The 20801-nt window shown below is 44.1% G+C and overlaps 1 protein-coding gene across 5 annotated transcripts in view; it reads right to left on the reverse strand.

Moving 5' to 3' along the window:
- Nucleotides 1-770: 770 nt before the first annotated feature.
- TBX4 (T-box transcription factor 4) overlaps nucleotides 771-20801 on the reverse strand; it is a 73767-nt gene continuing 53736 nt past the window's right edge. For all 5 annotated transcript variants that reach the window (XM_035139416.2, XM_035139413.2, XM_060283098.1 and 2 more), the window contains exons 6-9: nucleotides 15451-15603; nucleotides 4896-4984; nucleotides 3567-3808; nucleotides 771-1980 (exon numbers count right to left, since the gene is read on the reverse strand). In XM_035139416.2, coding sequence (XP_034995307.1) covers nucleotides 1352-1980; nucleotides 3567-3808; nucleotides 4896-4984; nucleotides 15451-15603 — 1113 coding nt within the window. In that variant the 3' untranslated portion in view covers nucleotides 771-1351. The remainder of the gene's footprint in view (nucleotides 1981-3566; nucleotides 3809-4895; nucleotides 4985-15450; nucleotides 15604-20801) is intronic.

Below are 20801 nucleotides of genomic sequence, written 5' to 3' on the forward strand. Positions count from 1 at the left end.
CTTAACTCAGAAGCTGACTTGTCTGGGTCTTTCCTGTATCTGATTTACTAACTGCAAACTATTTTTGGGACTACCCTGAACCATTACAGAGTTGTGGTGGATGGGCTATCATTTAATGCCTTCCTTCTTTTCCCGCAGAGTTTAAAAAGTGCTGTCTCCCCCTAGCTGTACTTGGAGGGCAACAGTATGAATCTTGGGTTGGCCAGTGGCCACCCATCATAAATTTCCTCCCAGAAGGCACTGCTGGGACAGCACCATGTCTTAGCACAGGATGTAAAGGTAAAGGGACCCCCGACCATCAGGTCCAGTCGTGACCGACTCTGGGGTTGCGGTGCTCATCTCGCGTTATTGGCCAAGGGAGCCAGCGTACACACACAGGATGTAGTGTGATACAAACCTACCTAATTCACACATTTTGAAACAAATGTGCGAACCAAAACACAGCCCATCCTTCTAAAGCTGCAGTTCTCCTAATTTTGCAATGCGGTGCCCCAGCAAAGTGCAATGTAGCATGCATATATTAGTAGGAATTGCTTTGCAAATATGTGTATATGATAAAAAAGTTGCATACAAAATGTGTATAAATTTTGGTTAGAATGTTGAAGAATTTTCATAAGGTCCTTTTTTAAAAAAATGTGAAATTGATGTGGAAATATGGAGAACTGAATTTAAGATTGGAAAACAGACAATGAAGAAACCAAAATAAGCAGATCCCCCAGTGCCTTTGGGAGGAAAATGATGTTCTTTAGAAGCGCTTTCTCTGCAAAAAAATAAAATTCCCCTGATCAGTGCTGATTTCAGCTTCCAAGACTGCACCAGCTTGGCCAAGCCCTACTGCAGCTGAATACAGTGGCATACACATTTAATCTGCTTAAGTGGCTTTCTGGGTCACACACTCAATTTTCTTTGTGCTTGCTCTCTGCACTGGTTTTTGTAAAGTATCCAAAATGCCTGGAAATGGAGGAGGCATTCAGTGAACAATCTGGTGTATATTTTGTGTGAGTGCATGTGCTTGAAAAGGGAGAATAAGTGTTTCATGATTTCATGGAGGGAACCACATCTCTCTTTGAGGCAAATACTCTCAGTGGGCAATACGACTGGTGGTCCAGGCCACTGAGCCGAGTGCTTTTTTTTTGGTATAGAACTGGATTTTTACCCCCTCCCCCACCCCCAAGACTGAGCTGCTTTTGTGTCTAACAGAAAACAAGCTCTTCAGCTACACAAACACCGATGTTTTTTTGTCGGTGTCATGGAAGTGCAAGTTACCCACAGGTATTAACACTGAATTAACATTGTCCTGGAGCACTGACTCTTAACCGTAATGTTTAGGTTCATTGCCCAGCTGCTGGAATCATCCATCAGGCCAGTTGTCCACAGTCCCCATTCCTGAATGATACGGTAAAGATGATTCCCTGGACAGTGAGAAGGTCTGAGAGTAGAGGAATTCATTGGCTGCGCCTAAGTGGGGAGAGGGGGGCTTCCTCTCGCACACGGAGGGGTGCACCCGCTCCCTTGGGAAGGAGGGTGCAGGGACTCTCTCCCGGGCCTGAGATTGTGAAAGCTGATTGTAGACCGTGAAGGGGCTGTTGCCCGGCGGCTGGGAACTCTGGTTCGTGATGGTGGGTAGACGCGGCATCATGGTTGTAGCTGTGAAGTGAGCAGGGAACGGCTGGTAGGGGACAGTTTCCATTGTCTGAACACTGTAGCTGGTGTAAGGTGCAACTGAGGTCCACATATTGCAGCTCAAAGGTGGAGGAGGAGGCGGAGGAGGCAAGTCTTCTACCGATGAGACACCTGCAATTTCAGCACCGGAGCTGGAGTACATGCACGCCTCCCGCGGTGTCACGTCGCTGCAGTAGGAGGGGCTCAGCATTTGCTGGTCATACGGAGGTGGTGACCGAAAATAGTGCTCTTCTCCGACAGACGAGGAGGCATCCAGATAAGAGCGCTTGCAGGGTAAATCCAAATGCCGGGCACCCTCTGCATGCATAGCAAGGAACAAGCAAAGCAAGAATTGCTTAGTTAAAAGGTTTTGGGCACAGACTACTGCATTGCTAGTTTCCTCTACATGCAGTTCTTATAATCACTTCCAGCCCTGGTACAGAAAGTGCCCTATTGCTGACCATACCGCTGGATCGTTGGATATATGGTCACTATCTGTGTTTCATAGGGTGACAGGAATCCCCTCAAAGGTTTGGCAACTGAGTGGATTCACATTCTGCAATATGCAGTAAAAATCAATTAGGAAAAGGGCACGTTAAAGGTAGAAAGTTTGAAAGCCAAAGCTCCAGGTGAAACTCACCGCTTTGCCTTTTCTCCACAGCAGGTGTGGCAGGTGCCCCCTGTCATCTTCCTTGTGATCATTTGAACTATTCTAAATACTGTAGGAATAGCCCCTTGTTCCTCTGCCCAGTTAACCTTATCCTGGTTCTTCAGTCTGCCTTCATACAACCTGCTTTTTAATCCCTCGCATTATGCACTTTACAGCCTGATCCTATGCAGAGGTAAGCATGCCTAAGGTGAACCTATCTCTGAGCAGAAACAGGCCGTTGATCTGGGAAGCTACACCGTTGCCTTCGTAATAATCCAATAGCCCTGTTTATTCTTCGAAAGACATTCCTCATTCTCGAAAAGGCAGGGCGTTGCCAATGTTCATCTATTCCAATCAATCTTAATTTAAGGGGCTTTCTCTATCAGTTGAAAGTTTAAATGACTTTGGCTACTGCTTTCTTACACCCAGCAATTACTTTTCATTCATCTCAATAACAGGCTGGCCACAATGCTTTTGTAGTGTTGCTTTTGACAAGTTCAAGGAGCCCTCTAATGCCTTATCAAGAGCGCTGTCCAAAAAAAGAGAAGTGGTCTACATTTGCCAGGACTTCACGTCAAAATGCTGCAAAAAACTTGCCAGATAAATGCTAAGGGCTGGTAAATGTTTTTGCTATGTGCTGGGGGGGGATCTCTCTTCATGCTTGTTTGCTGTAGAACAGCATTCTGAGGTTGGGAAGCCCCAATTATTGTTGCGAGGAACCCCGAGAATTTTTACAATGAATAAGCTAGTTAATAAATGCATTTTTCCAAAAGAACCAATTTGCAGAGTGGTGTAATTAACAACTTTCTTTGCTCTTCTGCTTGTTAGCTATACTGCTTATGGCTTTGATAAACTTTTAGATCAGGTGTTTCAAAGTCACATGTAGCTGAGCTCTGAACATCAGAATTAAATCTCAGGGAGTTCAATGGCACCTACTCCCTCATAAGTGTGCTTAAGATTGCAGTGTGCTATACCAACTCTCTCTCTCTCTCTCTCTGTGTGTGTGTGTGTGAGAGAGAGAGAGAGAGGGGGGGGGGAGAGATGGAATTCCATGTGTGTGCATATTTGAATTCATTGAACTAGTGTTGCAAGAAATGCAACCATATTGGATCCAGAATAACTAAGATTGCTATTAATCAGAATTGCATTGTATGAGACATTTTTTTCCCCTTAGAGAATCCGCTGGAAATCCCCCACTGCTCTGTTAGGTAAGGTTTCCTAGCCTAACATTTTTTGGCCTACAGATCTCTGTTACCTCGCCGCTTCAGGCAGTGATAGAAGAGCCCCGATTCTCTTTGTGCCGTGAAGGTGTTGAGGGGCAGGTCTTGGGCATCTGATGCTGCAAACTGCATGTGAGCTCCATTCTCATACTGGTAATGCTGGAGACCCTGGTGGCTCCCGTGGAGCGAGCTAATGTCAGATTTAGTAGAAAGCTGACCGTGAGTTGACACCAACCTCTGCCTCATTATGCTTTTGGAGATCACTGGATACTCTTTGCTGCAAAATGCAATAGGAAAAGAACCAGTTTTACACACATTTAGACAACACAGATGGTTTCCAAACTGTGTTCCTTGGAAGTTTCCTTCTGGAACACTGGACTAGTTTTCCTAAAAGAAGCTTGACCAAAGACCATCTCTGCTCTTATTCCTCTGCAATGGGCCTGTTGCAGGAGAGTGATGGGTGTAATTTAGGAGGTCATGATATAGAAAGGCACACTCTCCTTCCATGTGGGATAACAATGAACCCAATGGCTCTCAGGCTAGCACTATGCATGACCTGGACTGTGCCCCCTAGGGCATGTCCCCAGAATCTCCTGCAACAGACACAACTACTTTGGATAGTTGGATGTGGAAGGAGTTCCTCAGAAGAACTGCCCTGGCATGCTGGGCATACGAAAGTCACCTTAAGACACTATGGGTACTGTAGCAGCTCCTTGGGATCTCAGACCAGTTCTCCTCACCTGCTACATGATGACCTATTAACTGAAGATGCTGGGAATTTGCCCTCACACCTTCTGCACACAAAGCTTATGCTCCTTTCCCCAGCCTACAAGATCTGTATTTAAGATCACAGTTCAGCCACAGAGCTGAGTGGGTGGCCTTGGGGAAAGCACCCTTGCTCCATGTCTGTTTCCCATCTGTAATGCACATTTAATTTATTTATAGCCCACTTCTGCCAAGCACACATGGGCTCCTGCCAAAGCAGCAAAATGTGCAAGTCAAAGCATCTGATAGCTGTGAAGATCAAGATCTGCCACTGCTTGCACAGAACCCCAAGGGGACACGATCCAGCAAAAGCAAGAGCCAAAAACAGAAAAGCAGAAGCCCTGTGTGCTGTGTCTGCTGCTAGGCAATAGTAGGCCTCAAGTCTGAAAGAACTCTCCTCTGAGGTTACTGTTGAGAAGCACTCTGACCATTTTTAAAATTAATAAATTATGCAGCACACTTCAGGGATGACAAATATATAGTGTTTTCCCCACCTACAGAGAAAACACTGCCCATGAAGTAGCTGTATTAGACAGAGAGGCACCCGCACTTATTCTGGGCCTTTCCTAATTTTATCTGTCTCGGTTTAGTTGTCCCACCTCTGTAATCTTGCCACGCGTAGATCGCTGTCATCACTGCCTCTAAAGCCCTTGGCAAACGGGTTGTTTTCTATCTTCAGTTGAGTTATCTATTAAGGAAATAAATGAGGTGAGTTATTAATTGGAAAGGAGACTGCAGACTTCGTGCTTCTCCAGAGGACCTATTCATTGAGTATTTAGCATTCATCCTGAATTGCTTGAACAAAGTTATGTAGTAGTTAGATTATATCCAGTCTTTATTAGTATTCATTCTTTTTTGTTTGCAGGGTTAGATTAAAATGAGCATTTCTCCTGATTGGCTTGTAGGGGTGTTTATATCTCTTCTCAGTAGCTAGTCATTCAACTCACACATCTCCCTGTCACTTTGCAAGCTGCTATGGCTGCAGAGTGCTTTATTTTATTTATGTATTGCATTTATATCCCACCTTTTCTCCCAAGAAGCTCAAGGTGGTGTACCTGGTTCTCCCCCTCCACATTATCCCCACAACAACTTGGTGAGGTAGGTAGATCTGAGAGATAATGACTGGCCCAAGATCACCCAGTGAACTTCATGGCTGTTGAACCCTGGTCCAACACACTTACCAACCTATAGCTACGTTTTGTGCTTGAGTACCTCCTGGTAATATAAAACCAGTCCATGTTTACAGTGTAGATATGACCTGCATATCGGTTCAGATCAATCCTTGGCTCTGGGACCTTTGGCTGGGAGACATGTCAAAATGAGGTGCAATCACAACCTTTGAAAACCTCCTCCTAATGACAAAGGGACACAGCAAAGGGATGGTATCTGCAATATATAAAATACTACTCAAAAATCCCAAGCATTCCCTAGACACAATCAAAAGACAATGGGAAGACGACATAGGCTATGAGATTAACCCCACTCAATGGACCAGAATGTGGTCTAAACCCCCCTTTAAATCCATATCAACAAAAAGGAAAGAACTCACTCTGAAACTCACCTACAGGTGGTACCTAACACCAAGAAAACTAACGCTGATACGCCCAGGAACCTCACCAAAATGCTGGAGAGGGTGCACCTCAAGAGGCACATATTTCCACATGTGGTCGGAGTGCCCCAAAATCCAACTATTCTGGACAACAACCATAAGAGAAATATGTAAAATATGTAAAATATGTAAAATAACCAAGCAAACATTAGAAATAACCCCAGAATTGGCCCTACTAAACATCTTCCAAGACAATAATGCCCACCTACATCACGAAGAACTCATAACCCACTTACACTCAGCAGCCAGAAACACCATAACCAGACACTGGAGAGACCTGTCAGGAGTAAGCATGGACCAACGGTACCAAATAGTATGGGAAACAGCCTTACTAGAAAAATTAACCAAGCTGAAACTGACACTGGGACAAATAGAAGAAGACGGCTTCACCCCGGTATAGTTCCCCTTTATCACATACACAGCCCAACAAGACAATGACAAAAATCCACCAACAGCATACAAATCAATATGGCTAACCTGATCCAAAACACCCACCCATCCCACTCAAAACAAAGACCACCACAGCCAACCACAAATGAACAACCATACCTTAGGCCAACCCCAACATCTCACACCACTAAAGGAACACAAGCGAATAGCAGAGAACCTACACAAGCAACACTGACAAAAAACCCCACATATATTAAGTAAAATAGAAACATAGTCACCCTACCCCCACCCCTATCCATCTTTCCCCCATTTCCCCTTTTCTTCCCAGTGTCTCAACAAATGAAACTGATTTGTAAAAATGTTATGAGAGACATTGCACATATCTTTGTAAATCAAGAAAATATTTAATAAAATAATAATAATAATAATAATAATAAACAAATTGTTGAGGTGCAATCCACATTGAAGCCCTTTCATTTCAGTTTCTCATTCTTCCAGTCTTCAGCTCTCCACATCCATTAGCAACTCTTTAAAAGTCCTCATGGAAATTCATCAGCATTTCAGTGCAAATTTATTCTAATATGCACATGTTTGCGTATGCATTTTGCCCAATATACAACTTTTTACAAAGCAATCATGCCTCATATAAACATATTTTGTGTGTTATTTTACTGATATGTGTATTTTAGGCACACTGTACCTTAGTATATGTACTTTTGTACATATTAATATTACTTGGCTGCAAAATTCAGAGAATTGTGAATTTTGGACGATGGCCCTATTTCAGTTTGCATAGTTTTGGAAAGTGTGAATTAGGTAGGTTCTTCTTTATATGCAAAACAAATACCTATCAATATGAGCCATCATTGTACTTGTACTTCTCAGAAAAATACAATTGCCACTGAAGGGACACAATGTGTAGGGCTCATCTACACTTCTGCTTGTCTGCCACTTTCCCCCAAGAAAGCCTGCTGTTTACTGCTGATTCAGAAGGAACATCAAACAGGTTTTCTGCAGATTGACATTTGTTCCAATTTAGCGGTAAACAGTGCGTTTGCCTGGAGAAAGTGTAGGGCAAGCAAAATACCTTTCAGACCCGTGCCTAGAAAGCACGGGACAAGCTCTAAAACACAGTTTCTGATGATGATGATGATGATGATGATGATGATGATGATGATAATGATTATTTATTTATTTATTTATTTATACACCACCCATCTGGTTGGGTTTCCCCAGTCACTCTGATTTTACATTCCATGTGATGTGTTTCCATTCCACAATAAAAACAGGGAAGGTATTAAATTACATGGGGAATAATTTATTATTATTATTATTATTATTATTATTATTATTATTATTATATTATTATTATATTATTATTATTATTATTATTATTATTATTATTATTATTTATACCCTGCCCATCTGGCTGGGTTTCCCCAGCCACTCTGGGCAGCTTCCAACAGAAAAATGAAATGAAATAATATATCAAAAATTAAAAGCCTCCCTAAACAGGGCTGCCTTCAGATGTCTTCTAAAAATCTGGTGGCTGTTTTTCTCTTTGACATCTGATGGAAGGGCGTTCCACAGGGCAGGCGCCACCACCGAGAAGGCCCTCTGCCTGGTTCCCTGCAACTTGGCTTCTCGCAATGAGGGAACCGCCAGAAGGCCCTCAGTACTGGACCTCAGTGTCCGGGCAGAACGATGGTGGAGACGCTTAAATAGTCACTTTGGGAGATACTTAAATAGTCACTTTTCAAAATCACATACACATACACACATTAAAGCCTCTGCACTCACACAGACAGTTGATGGAGAGAGTTATCTCCATGAACTGGCATAAGCGGCAGAGAAAGAAGCGCTTTGGCAAGGAAGGGGGAACTCACCACCCCAACAAGGGCCCAATAAACACTTGGTGAAGTGGGGAGCCATTTCTGGCAACGTAGCCACTACTTTACCCTTCACCATGTGCAGGTTAACAGAGGGGTCACTCTTCTATCACCAGTTAATGGAGGGAGAGGCTGGATCCTCAGCAATGCCTGGAGTGGACAGAAGTCTGCCCACCGCTACCCTGCTGTCAAAGACTCGGAATAAAATATTCCTTACTAAGTGATCCCGCCCCACACCTGTTTCTGGAAATGCATGCTACCACCAGTCACATTTGTCCTATAATCACTAATGTGACTCTCCACCCCCGGTTAAAAGTGAAGTTGGGGAAGGTTTTCAACTTAAGCACAGCCTCACAACTGCATTGAGAAGTAGGCAGGGGAATTAGGATCACTGCCAAGTTGTTAAGAGTAAAATGGAGGGTAGAATTTCATAGCCAAAGATGCCTTTCCCTCATCCCTTTAAATATGTGAAGGTTGCCAAGTCAGTTCAGCAAGGCTGAAACCACCCTCACCAACAACAGATAATAGAAACAATAACACTTAGTTCGCTCTCATGGCAATCCACAGCGAGGGAAGAAATCAGTTGTTAAAAATTTGTCATAAAAGGAGTGTGAAAAATGATGGCATAGAGCAGCAGAAGCGGTGATATTAGTACAGGCTGGGTCATGCCTTGTCTACTTCACAAGCCAGCCCAAATGAGCATTACCGGGGTGGGGGGAGAACAGAAACAAATGTGGATTGGACCCCAATAGAAAACTGCCCCTGCTAAAACACGACGTAGCAGCCAAGCAATGCTTATTGGGAAAGTGGGTGAGCAAAGCAAGTCCCTCTTAAATGTGGCTTTTTATTATATTTCTAGCCTCTCTTTGCAACGCTACTTTCCACGCCCTGTGCCATTCTTATCCGAAATGGGATGTATCCCCATGCACTGCATCATTGAACAGCACTCACAAGACTGATGGCAGGCACAGCTCCAGGCAAGTGACTAAATGATACCTGGAAAGTGATGCTACTGGCTCTGTAATTGAGGGAATCAGGATGCCCCTCACGGTTAGCCTTTCCCTAGGGCTGGCTACTTAGGAACAGGTGGATCTGTCAATTTCAGTGTCTCATTTGGTCAACATAAAGTTCAGTTATCCACATTTCCAAATCAATTTGCAATTTTTTTAAGTACTCGTAAAAATTCAGCAGTATTTTTAGTATGACTTTCTATTATTGTGCACATTTCCCGCCAAAGCAATTTCCCCTATTATAACACATTTTGTATGTTATTTTCACCAATGTATTAATTTTACATGTATGCACACTTTATCCTAGTATATCCATTTTTGTACACTTTACTTAGCCAAGAGAATTGCATTGCAAAATTCAGAGAAGTGCAAATTTGGAAATATGGCTGTGTTTTGGTTCACATATAGTTCCAGAAAGTGCTGCTAATTAGTTGGGGTCACATTTAAATGGATCAGATTTCATTCCCATCCCTTGCTGGCTTACCACATTTTGAAGTTAGTAAAGTAACATACATTGCCAACCACCCCTGCCACCCCCCCAAAAAAAACATTAAGTCCAGAGTCTAAATTTAGTTAACTGCACCAACTCTAGTCTATGTTCTGCCCATTCTTTAATTGATGCATCTGAGTGGTACTGTTGAAGATAGAACTGGATGTGGGGCAACATTGTTGAAGATAAATCAAATACTGGTATATCACTTTTACCCCACTTTTCAGCCCTTACAAGAGTTCCTAAGCTGGCTGGCATTCATATCACAATAAAAAACAACATTTTTTATAAAGACTATCAGCACATTGCATAGAATGATGCCATTCTTGCCTATAAAGTATCTCACCACCATTGTCTCCAAAGTTAAACCATTCTTGCAGTTTTTAATCTCATGTCTTTCTTATTTTTAACCATTTTCAGCTGTCTTGAACATTTTAATGGCACATTAATGTTTGAAATAAATAGGAAAGCATGAGGCAGAGTTTGAAGTGGCTACCAAACAGCCTCAGATTTGAATTAAATAGCTGCTAATGTCAGCCCTATGATGCATATTTGTGCCTTGTTCTGAATCAGTTTCAGCAATCTGCTGCAGTTTCAACAATCTGTATTCTCCATCTCCCGCCTCACAGAGTCCACCGTTTAGTTTGGGAAATGGAATAAACTCCTGAAGTTACAAAACCAGAGTGCTGTGAAACTGCTCTCCCCGATTCGTTTGGTTAGCTCATGAGGCTCACAGTACCCAAATGGTATACAGTTCACTGTGAATTGGAATAAGGTATCCTCAGCTGCTTGAAGTTACCAAAGCCAGCAACTGTTCCTGTTTGTGAATGGAGTTGTGAGGAAAAGAGCTTTTAAACTGGGTGTCAAGAAACCAGTACATCTCTCTGGGTCATTTATGCAGAAATACGACCCTCTCCCTAATACTGACATTTTAAGTGAGACCTTAAGGTGATCTCTCTCCATAAAGCCTCTCCAGACAAAACTGTTTCTGGAGAGCTTCACTTTACAACTGACAACTTTGCTATGGGTTAAGCAAGTCAAAGACTATGTCAGGAGGAGGACGAGTGCTCTTGAATGCCTTCCTTGATCAGGGATTTCTCCCCCTGCCCAACAATCTGGGACAGATTTCATGAAATTCGCACTGTGCTGTAAAGTTTGCGATTGTCAACATTTTTGGTTGAATCCTGTGACAAGCAGTTTGGGATAAATTGCTTTGGATTACATCAAAAGTTAGTCCTACTCAGAATAAGGATGCAAGAAGGCATTGATTTATGTTCTAATTCAGGGGTGTCAAACTCAAATTCATCGGGGGCCGCATCAGCAGTTTGGTCACCCTCAAAGGGCCGGTTGTGTCTGTAGGACTATGTGTCCACTCTTTATTATCATAAATTATTGTCACTGCATTCAATTATTACTATTTTTTGTAATAATGTAAGCTCATTCCCGCCCCCACGCGGATCACATTCCTGCGCCGTGGCGCGTGTGTGGGAGGGGATGTAAACGAGGGGAATTTGAACAAAAGGTGGGGATCGGCGGCTTCGGGGGGGGGGGCTCAACTAAACCTTCGGCAGGAAGGAGAAAGCCACTGCTGGGATTAAAAACCTGCAGATGGAAAGAGGGCTTCCCTCTCCCGCCCTGCACACACCCAAACCCCGCTAGGCAGGATGCCACACGCTGCAACCCACCCCATGCTTTGGAGAGGGGCAGGAACATGCGGTGCAGCGCCAACTCCCTGCTTTGCTTTTGCATCCTCCCTCCTCAGCGCCAGAGTCCCTAACCCTCGCGCTGAGGGAGGGCAGCGGATTTCCCGAGGAGGAAGGCGGCGGCAGCCCCAGCGGACGTGCATCTTCGCCTCAGAGCTGCTCTTCCCCCCACCCGCGCTGTTGTCGTCTTCGCCGCCGTCTCTCCCTACCGGGACTGCAGGCAGAGGAGGCTTGAAAACCTCCCCCCCCCCAAAAAAAAACCCCTCCCACCTACTCAAACCGCAAAGCGACTCCATCTGGAGCCCTACATCACGAGGGGCTGAGAGGAGGCGGCGGCAGAGCGGGAAGAGCAGGAACCCCCGCCGCCGCCTCCCTCCCGGCCGCCCCCCGGGGAGCAGCTCCGCCGGAACTGAGAAGCCAAAGGGCGGCTCGGGGGTGGGGGGCAGAGCAAAAGCCAGGCACCCTCCCGAGTGTCTATGAGGAGAAAACGGGGGAAGAGGGAAGAGAAACCCGGCTCCATCAAGAGAGCGGCTGTTGCGCTTCGCCTACTTCCCCCTCAGGCTCACTCCGCGTCCCTTTCGCCCGCTCGCTCGCCCACCTCCCGGATGCAGCTGAGGAGAGGAAGGGAAGCGGCGGGCGGCGGCTCCCCAGTGCCGCCTCACTCGCTCTCAGAGACAACAGCAAAGCCCGTCAAAAAAAAAAATCCAGCGCTGCTCCGTCCCGGCACCAACTTTGCCGGCGGCGCCTGTAGGGCTTTCCTACCTCCTCAGCGGGCTTCCTCCTCCTCCTCCTGCATCTCACTTCCCCGTCTGGACGCTGCTGCGCCACCGCCTCCCTCAGCCTCATTCGAAATTGAAATTCCCTGGCCAAGGCCGTCAGCGCGGCTCCAGCGCCCCGGCCTCCGCCTGCAGCCCCGCCCCCGGTTTTGACCCTCGGCCAATCGCAGGCTCCAGAACTACTGTCAGCGGCTACTGTCAGCGGCAGCTACGCGGGCCACATGACGAGGTCTGGCGGGCCGGATTAGGCCCCCGGGCCTTGTGTTTGACACCCGTGTTCTAATTCATGTTTGTTACATGCATTACTGTTTTCATTCGACTGCAGTTCAGCTTCTAACAAAAACTGTGTTACTCATCTCGCTGTCAGCTGTGGCAGAATTCTATGTAACTCGTTACCTTATTGTTGTGTTATTCCAACCTATTCATTTCAATGCAAAGGAAATGCCAGTCAGTTTTAGGGGAGTGTGACAAGTGCCATTGCACTGGCCGCCACATCTATACTGTAGAACAGTGTGAGAGGCAAGGGTCCCTGAATTTTCACATCACACAGGGTGCCACTGAAATCTGAGAGCCCAAAGTTTGACACTGGAAATGCAATGCAAATGGAGGCAGGAAACATCAATTATGCATCATTAGCAGACTGAAAACAGCAGTAGCAGCAAATACCAATTTTCTTTGCTGGATAGATTTCCGTTCCTGAAGAATAAGCAAACTCCAGCAATTTCTGCTCCCATTTCTGTCAGAATTCTCTGACATCCCTAACTCAGAGTAGAGGCATTGAAATCAATGGAAACATCTAACTTTATGCCCATAAATTTAAGTGGGTCTAGTCTGAATAGAACTTAGTTTGTTACAATCCCCTGTGCCTTTCTATGTTTTCCACCCTTAATTAAACAGCTGCTCAAACCTGTGGCTTTGTTGGGCACCTTCTCCCAAGATACAAGCTGGGAACCCTTCATTCATTTTGCAGCTGGATGCAGGCAGAATATAGACTGGGAATCTACTGATAGATGCCTGGGTGATTTCCAATAGATCAGCAAACTTCCCCCCCCCCCGTGTTTAACAGTAGCAACTAAAAGGCTTCCCCTCTCCTTTAAATTAAGACTGTTGAAACCAATAATACTTCGAGGAAAACCAGAGCTGGAGGCAGGATTGGGATGATGGCGCCAAGCTCAGTTTTGGTATCAAAAGCTAAACATGTGCTTAAACACCTCTTTCTTAATTCTAGGTCTATGTTCAGTCACACACCCCATGCCATTTTTTCTCACTTGGCTCCAATTGGTGGATCTTGAGGTTAACACACACCTCCCCCCCCAAAAAAAAAGACGTAGATCCCGCAAGTCTGAAGTTTGTTCTCCTTCCTGCTCTACAGGTTGTGGAGCAATAGATAGCGCACACACATACTCCACACATACACAGATAGTGTGTGGTTTGGAGCAACAATTCTCAATCAGTACAGATCTTGACTCAGACTCCAGTTGGATCACATGCATCCAATCAGACCAAACGTTCACAAAATGCATGTAAAACAAGAAAAAGAGCTGAAATCCATTTTGTGTTTTCCCCTTCCAGTTCTCTCAATCTCACGCCCACTCAAAAAAGGAAAAAAAAAATCCTTCTTTTCCTTCATGTTCTGACCGCAAGGCAGGCTCTTAACTGCTTTTATAGTAACATTCCTTGTATGTCTCCCTAAATACATATACCGTAATTACTTTTCACTGTAGATTTATGGCTGGGCTTTACCAGTCATTATTAGGTTTGCTTGCTGTTTTGAATGACATCCGAGAGTTTATGGCCTCTGATTCATTAGTTACTGGGCTCACTGTGACTGCCAAGATACCTGTTTTAAACACACATGCACACACTCAGTACACTTTCCTTCCTTTCCTGAATGGCATCCTCTGGGTTTTGGTAAAACCAAGCATAGGGCAAGTGGGTGGGTGCTTTCTATTCAGAGCCTGTCTTCTGATACAACCTTTAAGAACCAAAAAGACTGCTTTCCTGGATGGAGGCCCACCTTGGCCTGGCATAATGCCTGGCATAATGCCAACATCCTTCCCGTGTGATGTGGCCCTGCCCAGCCTCTATTCCCCATAGGCACAGTTCCCGTGAACACAGATGTTCTATTTAGCAAATAGTGGCATCTGCTCTGAATGTTTCACCGCCTCTGTTCATTTGTCTAATTTTTTTTTAAAGCCATATAACTTCATAGCCAATTACTCCATAAGTTAATTACTCTATGTGAGAAGTAGTCCTTACTTTTGTCTGCCCTTGGCTCACTGCCAGCTGGCCCAACATTCTTGGATTACAGTTTGGCCATGCAATTTTTTCACTGGGTCGCTCAACAAGCATTCCAAAGGCAATAGCTTGATTTCTGAGCATGGGCCCCAGGAGTTGGGAACCTGCCACACTCCAGAAGTTATTGGACTCTCAACTCCTAGCATGGCCAAAGTCTGAAGATGGTGTGTAGCACCACCTGGAAGGCCACAAAATGCCCATCCCTGACCTTTACACTCTTACAGGAAATCAGCTATTAATGAGAACCTGCCTGCAAGACAGGGTATCATCCGTAATGACTACAATGGTGCACATATTCCATTTAGTGCAGAGGTTTGGAGCTACCCCAATGCACCACAATCCCATGAACCCAATACCTTAGCAATGCTGCTCCTTTTTTTACAATTTAAATAAAGAACTTCACGAAGCTCTCTTCATTTCAAATCCGGGGGGCAGGGGGCGGACACCTGGGTGACCCAAATGAAACATTGGGTGGTATTCAACTAATTTTTATTCAAAGTAGACCCACTGAAATTAATGAATGTGACCAAATTAGGTTCCTTCATTTCAGTAGGCCTACACTGAATAAAACTGAGTTGGATATTAACCACCTAATAATGTCCCAAAGTTTTCTAGAACCTATAAAACCTGAAGACAAACAATATGAGGAGAAGACTGGAACCCTTGAGCAATGAGGTTATTACAGGCACACCAGAAGAATAGAAAGAAGGAATCGATATAATTAAAGTATAAGTGTGAACTACCAACCATTAGGTAGGAATGATCCAGTCACAGTGTGAAGAAAGTGACGAGAGAAGGTTACTTGTATCATAGTACTGAAACTTCTCTGTCTGAGCAGTAAAGTTCTCATCAGGACAAGCAATGGAAAAATGCTACTTTGGTGGAGTTTCTTTTACAAAGGTTTAAGTTGCACCTGCCGCTGCCACCACCCCAAACATATCACCAAATTCACAAAACAAAGTTAGATTTTGGGCCACGGTGGCACAAACCTTGTGGTTCTGATAGGATGTCACGGATATAAAGGATGTTTCTGGAAACACGTGAGTGCAGAAAGCCGTGTTCTTGGAGCCAAACGCATTGTTCTCATCTGCTTTCACAATGTGCAGCCTTGGCTGGTATTTGTGCATAGAATTAAGAATGATCTGAGGAAAGGAAAACAAGAAGGGAACTCATTAGGAATACTGTACAACAAAGTGTATTCAACTGGAGTGCATTATAGGAGCAGGGAAAAGCATTTAAAACATTGTGATGAATTTTGGCTTTGATTTCAAGTAGGAAGGAGTCTGCATTCCTGTGTGTGAGTAAAAAATATATGATTTAACACTAGAGACCTGAAGCCAAACAAACATATCTGGTTGCTTGCAATTTATTTATTTCATCAATAGCATATTTTTAAACCATGCCTTTAAAACAAATTCTGATTGATAAAACCCAATAAACCAATTAAGACAAACATAAAAATAAGAGGAACAAACTCTAAAAGCAGCATAAACCCCTTCAGACTACAGAACCCAGAGAAGAGCACCGGTTGAAAATCTTTGTGTATGGACAAGGGCATGTGGAAAAGTCATTTCTTAAAGCACTGAGCTCCCAAGTCATTAAGAGTTTTTTTCAAAAATCAAAATTAACACTTTGAATTAGGCCCAGGAATGGACCAAGGAATTATGGGAATTGATGGAGCAGTCAAGCAATGCAAACAGTTCCAATCACAAATCGGCGTATTAATTTTAGCTTAGCCACTCCTCATCCCAGTGCTTTTTTCCTGGGGGGGATCCAGGGGTACGCATGTCCCTAAACATTTTGTGAAACTTTGTACTTTTGTACTTATTTTTCCCAATTTGAATTATAAAACGGTGATTTTCTTAAGTCAAAATGAGAGTACCCCTAAACATTTTTTAGAAAAAAAGCAGTGCCTCATCCTATGCCTATCCATTCTCTTGCTCATTTTTCTTTCCCTTCACAGAAACCTTCCTCACCTTTCCCCCCTAATTTCTTAGCCAGCAGCAAGCAGAGAGGCTGGGGGACATCCCACCCTTTTGCAGTATTAAGGCAGTTTGCAAGAGGTTCCCCCATCACTTGACGCTATAGCAATATCAGCTGCTCTGTTCCCACTTTCACTGAATGATGGAAGGCCAAAGGCATCCTCTGCATGGGTCTGTTTTCATCAGAGGGAGAGAGTTGTTAGTATTGGCCAATGTAGCTTTTTACTCATGTTAGAAGTGAAAGAGTTGGGTGGAATAGGGTTGCTGAATCTCCTACTTGGGTCCTGAGACGCAGGGTGGCAAGCTAAGCTTGCAGGGCTGTCAGGTTTCCTCAAATTGCATATAAATATTGTAAGAAATAAATACAAAAGTAAAGTACACAAGAAATAGAATCATTTGCCCATCACCTTATAGTATATTTAAAGATAGACAGGCAGATATATATCACACACACATACATATGTACGTACAAGATACAGTCGCCTATATTCATAAGGACCCCATAGCCATGGGCATCCACAGGAATTTCTGCCGGGGGGGGGGGGGGACACGACAAAGTAAAATAGGGCAGTTTTTCACCCCCAAAATTGAAAATATTAGTGCCTGTAAATTATGCCTCATATCTCAGGTTCTGCAAATGCTAGAAATTTACTCTCTTTTTTTTTAAGTAAAGCTGGGGATCTGGAGATTATGGTTCATATGGGAAGAGGGGGGCTGCCCCCTTCTCTCCCTGACTCCGACTTGCAGAGGCCCATATCCCCCAGTGTGTTCTGGGGAGAGGAAAGGGGGAGAATCATTGCACATTAATGGTATCTAGGCAGAAAGAGCACCCAGCAACCTGATCGGGGGCCCTCCACTTCCGTTTAGCCATGTTCACAATTTTGATGCTGATGGAAAGTGGGGCTGGGGCTGGAAAACAGAAGCCTATTCTTTTCTAGATGGGTCAAGCTGCACCATTATGGCAGGATCGGTTCTTTTAAGGCCCTTTTGGTCTGACTGCATATAATTCTGCCCACAGTAGCCAGCTGCATGATATACCATTTGAATGTAGTTTTTATTGATGACATTTTCCAGATCAGCCTTCCCCTCTCCTCCCTGAGGAGGAATGAGAAAGCAGCGTGGCATTTTATCAGCTTTGCATGGGGTTCTCTTTTAACTATTTGGCTGCTGTCTGGGCTATAGAACTTTGACCAGGGAAGAGGGGAAGGCTGTTTTATTAAGGCTGTTATTAAAATATATTTCACTTGGCTTGCCCTGTGATATCTAACCACCGGAGGACAGCTCCAGAAGTTACACTGAGGAGATTTTTAAATTAACTCCAAAAACAGTACAGTAATCACTGTAGTTAATTTGGGAAGTTAGTTAATTATACTTCTATTGTTCATGAGAATTTAAAAAATATTTAATGAGATTTTCAAGTTGTAATGGCATTATTTACTAACAGCAAATAGTGGGACCTGCTGCAGCAAAATGTTGCAGTATATTCTTATCTCCTAACTCCTAAGTCAGGGGTAGCCAAACTTATGTTGTCCATGGTATGGTAACCTCTAGGATATGGAGATTCCATCAATCTCTTGTCGCTTAAAAAGAAAGACGAAAAACAGAGATCAAAGTAAAGCACTTTCCCGTCACCAAACGCTCTATTAAAACAGGCCATAATTTTGCACCCCCCCTCACTTGCTCCACTGTTTTTCGTAACATGTAGATGTTCCAGGAGCTCCAAAGCATACCAAGAGAGTTGAGGCGCCCAGATCCCATTCGGGTTTAATGCTTTAATCCACTTTCAAGATCTCCCATTGAATCTCATCAGCTGGACTGCACTACTTTCTTTAACACAAAGAAAGGGTTTTAGAAGCAAATAGGGAGGGGGGACATATGAAACAGCAGCCCAGGATGCCTGCCTAGTCAGTATTGCTGAGATGGAGTTCAAGCTCAAAGGGGTATTTTACAGAGACTACAAAAGGTACAACTGTGACCCGTAAAACCTACCTAAAGTTTTGGGTTGGAGCCAGTTGGTGGGAGCTTTGCAAAGGCATAGCTGCCAAGTTTTCCCTTTTCTCGCGAGGAAGCCTATTCAGCATAAGGGAAAATCCCTTAATAAAAGGGATAACTTGGCAGCTATGTGCAAAGGGCGCACACTTCATTAGTCGTTAAGCTGCCCCAGCATGCCTCTGGAGTCCTGCATCTCTGCCCTGCCTGCAGCACTTTCAGGAATTTCATGGCTGACAAGAGATGGAATATCTGGTGCACTAGGGGAGTTGACTGCACAGAATGACGGGAATAAAAGGCAGCGGCTTTGCATGCAGCTTGCTGACCATGAAAACTTATACATTTAATATATAAAGTGAATCAAACTTGGGGAAGAGCCGTGGCTCAGTGGTAGAACACATGCTTTTCATTCAGGAGGCCCCAGGTTCAATCCCTAGCATCTCCAGGTGGGGCCAGAATCTACCTATCTGGAATCCTGGAGAACCACTGCCAGTCAGAGCAGACAGTACTGAGCTAGATGGGGAAATGGTCTGACTCAGTATAAGGAGCTTCCTATGTAGCCTCTTAAAACTAAATGTGGTAGGATATGCCACAGAAAAAACAGAAACAAATAAACATGGCATTGAAATAAACTTTGTTCTGCACGGGCCACTTTTCACATTCATTCTAATAAATACTGTTTGCTACAAGCACCTCTCCTAATACTGCCCCCTGCCCGTCAAAATTTAGGGCATGAGCCTGAAAAAGATACACTGGTTAGATTTCAGTCCGAGTATTATGAACACACCTGGAGCTCAAGCAGCTTCCCCTCCCACTGATCATTTGTCACCTGCAGCATTTTCATACTCAGGTGGGGAATGCATTTAGTTTTGAGTTTGAATTCTGAACTGCAGTTAAAACAGCAACCACAAAGTTGCTTTGGCAATGGGGGACTGGCCAATACAGTAACAATGATGTCACTGGAGGACATCTGAAAATCTATCTTCAGTGACTTTGATACCACAACAAACATCCTGGTATTGAGCACACAAAACATCTCCTATTTAGCTCAGGTGTAATGCAGCCAATATTTCTGCAGGCACCAGTGGTAGATGCAATATGAGCCCGCAAATATGCGAATGCTCGCATTTAGGGATGAGAGAGAAATCTATTTCTGTTCACATTTAAAAGACAAACTAGCTAAACCCAGACTTCCTAAAGCAAGAAACTGAAACAAAGCCTTCTTTCAAAAATCACTTTTCAAAATTTTGCAGTACAGTTTTCCAGCCAAATAATGTGTAAAAAAATGCACATGCTGTGGCAGAGTGTGTATGAAAGCATATATTGGTGGCAATATCAAACCAAAATGTGTTTACTAGGAGACTTACATACCAAAAATCTGATGAGTTTTCATTAGGACTTTTTAGAAAAATGCAAACTGAACCAGCCATCTAGGAAACTGAAATTACTGGAAAAATTAGAAACAGGAACCAAAACTGACAGATTTGCCCATCCCTACCCCCATGGCCTAACCCCATAGAAGGGGAAGAAATGGAGGCAGTGAGAGATTTTGCTTTCTTGGGCTCCATGATCACTGCAGATGGTGAAAGCAGTCATGAAATTAAAAGACGCCTGCTTCTTGGGAGAAAAGCAATGACAAACCTAGACAGCATCTTAAAAAGCAGAGACATCACCTTGCCTACAAAGGTCCGTATAGTTAAAGCTATGGTTTTCCCAGTAGTGATATATGGAAGTGAGAGCTGGACCATAAAGAAGGCTGATCGCCGAAGAATGGATGCTTTTGAATTATGGTGCTGGAGGAGACTCTTGAGAGTCCCATGGACTGCAAGAAGATCAAACCTATCCATTCTTAAAGAAATCAGCCCTGAGTGCTCACTGGAAGGACAGATCCTAAAGCTGAGGCTCCAATACTTTGGCCACCTCATGAGAAGAGAAGACTCCCTGGAAAAGACCCTGATGTTGGGAAAGATAGAGGGCACAAGGAGAAGGGGACGACAGAGGACAAGATGGTTGGACAGTGTTCTCGAAGCTACGAACATGAGTTTGACCACTGAGGCAGTGGAAGACAGGAGTGCCTGGCGTGCTCTGGTCCATGGGGTCACAAAGAGTCGGACACGACTAAACAACAACAACAACCCCCATGGCCCATTTCCCAGCCTGGTTGTACAATTTTGCATTCGCTTCCCCTTTAAGCTGGTGGGATCCTCTGGGCAGAGAGTTCCAGCCTTGCATTTGGGATTCAAACCCCCAATTAGCTATGCTCCGATTTGAAAATTAAAGGTTTAGCTCTGAAAAAGGGAATACTTCCATACGTCGTGAGAGGAGCTCATCGTTTGGTGTAAATAATACTCATATGAACAGAAGCTTTG

This window comes from Zootoca vivipara, chromosome 15, assembly GCF_963506605.1.
Source record: "Zootoca vivipara chromosome 15, rZooViv1.1, whole genome shotgun sequence".
Taxonomy (NCBI): Eukaryota; Metazoa; Chordata; class Lepidosauria; order Squamata; family Lacertidae; genus Zootoca; species Zootoca vivipara.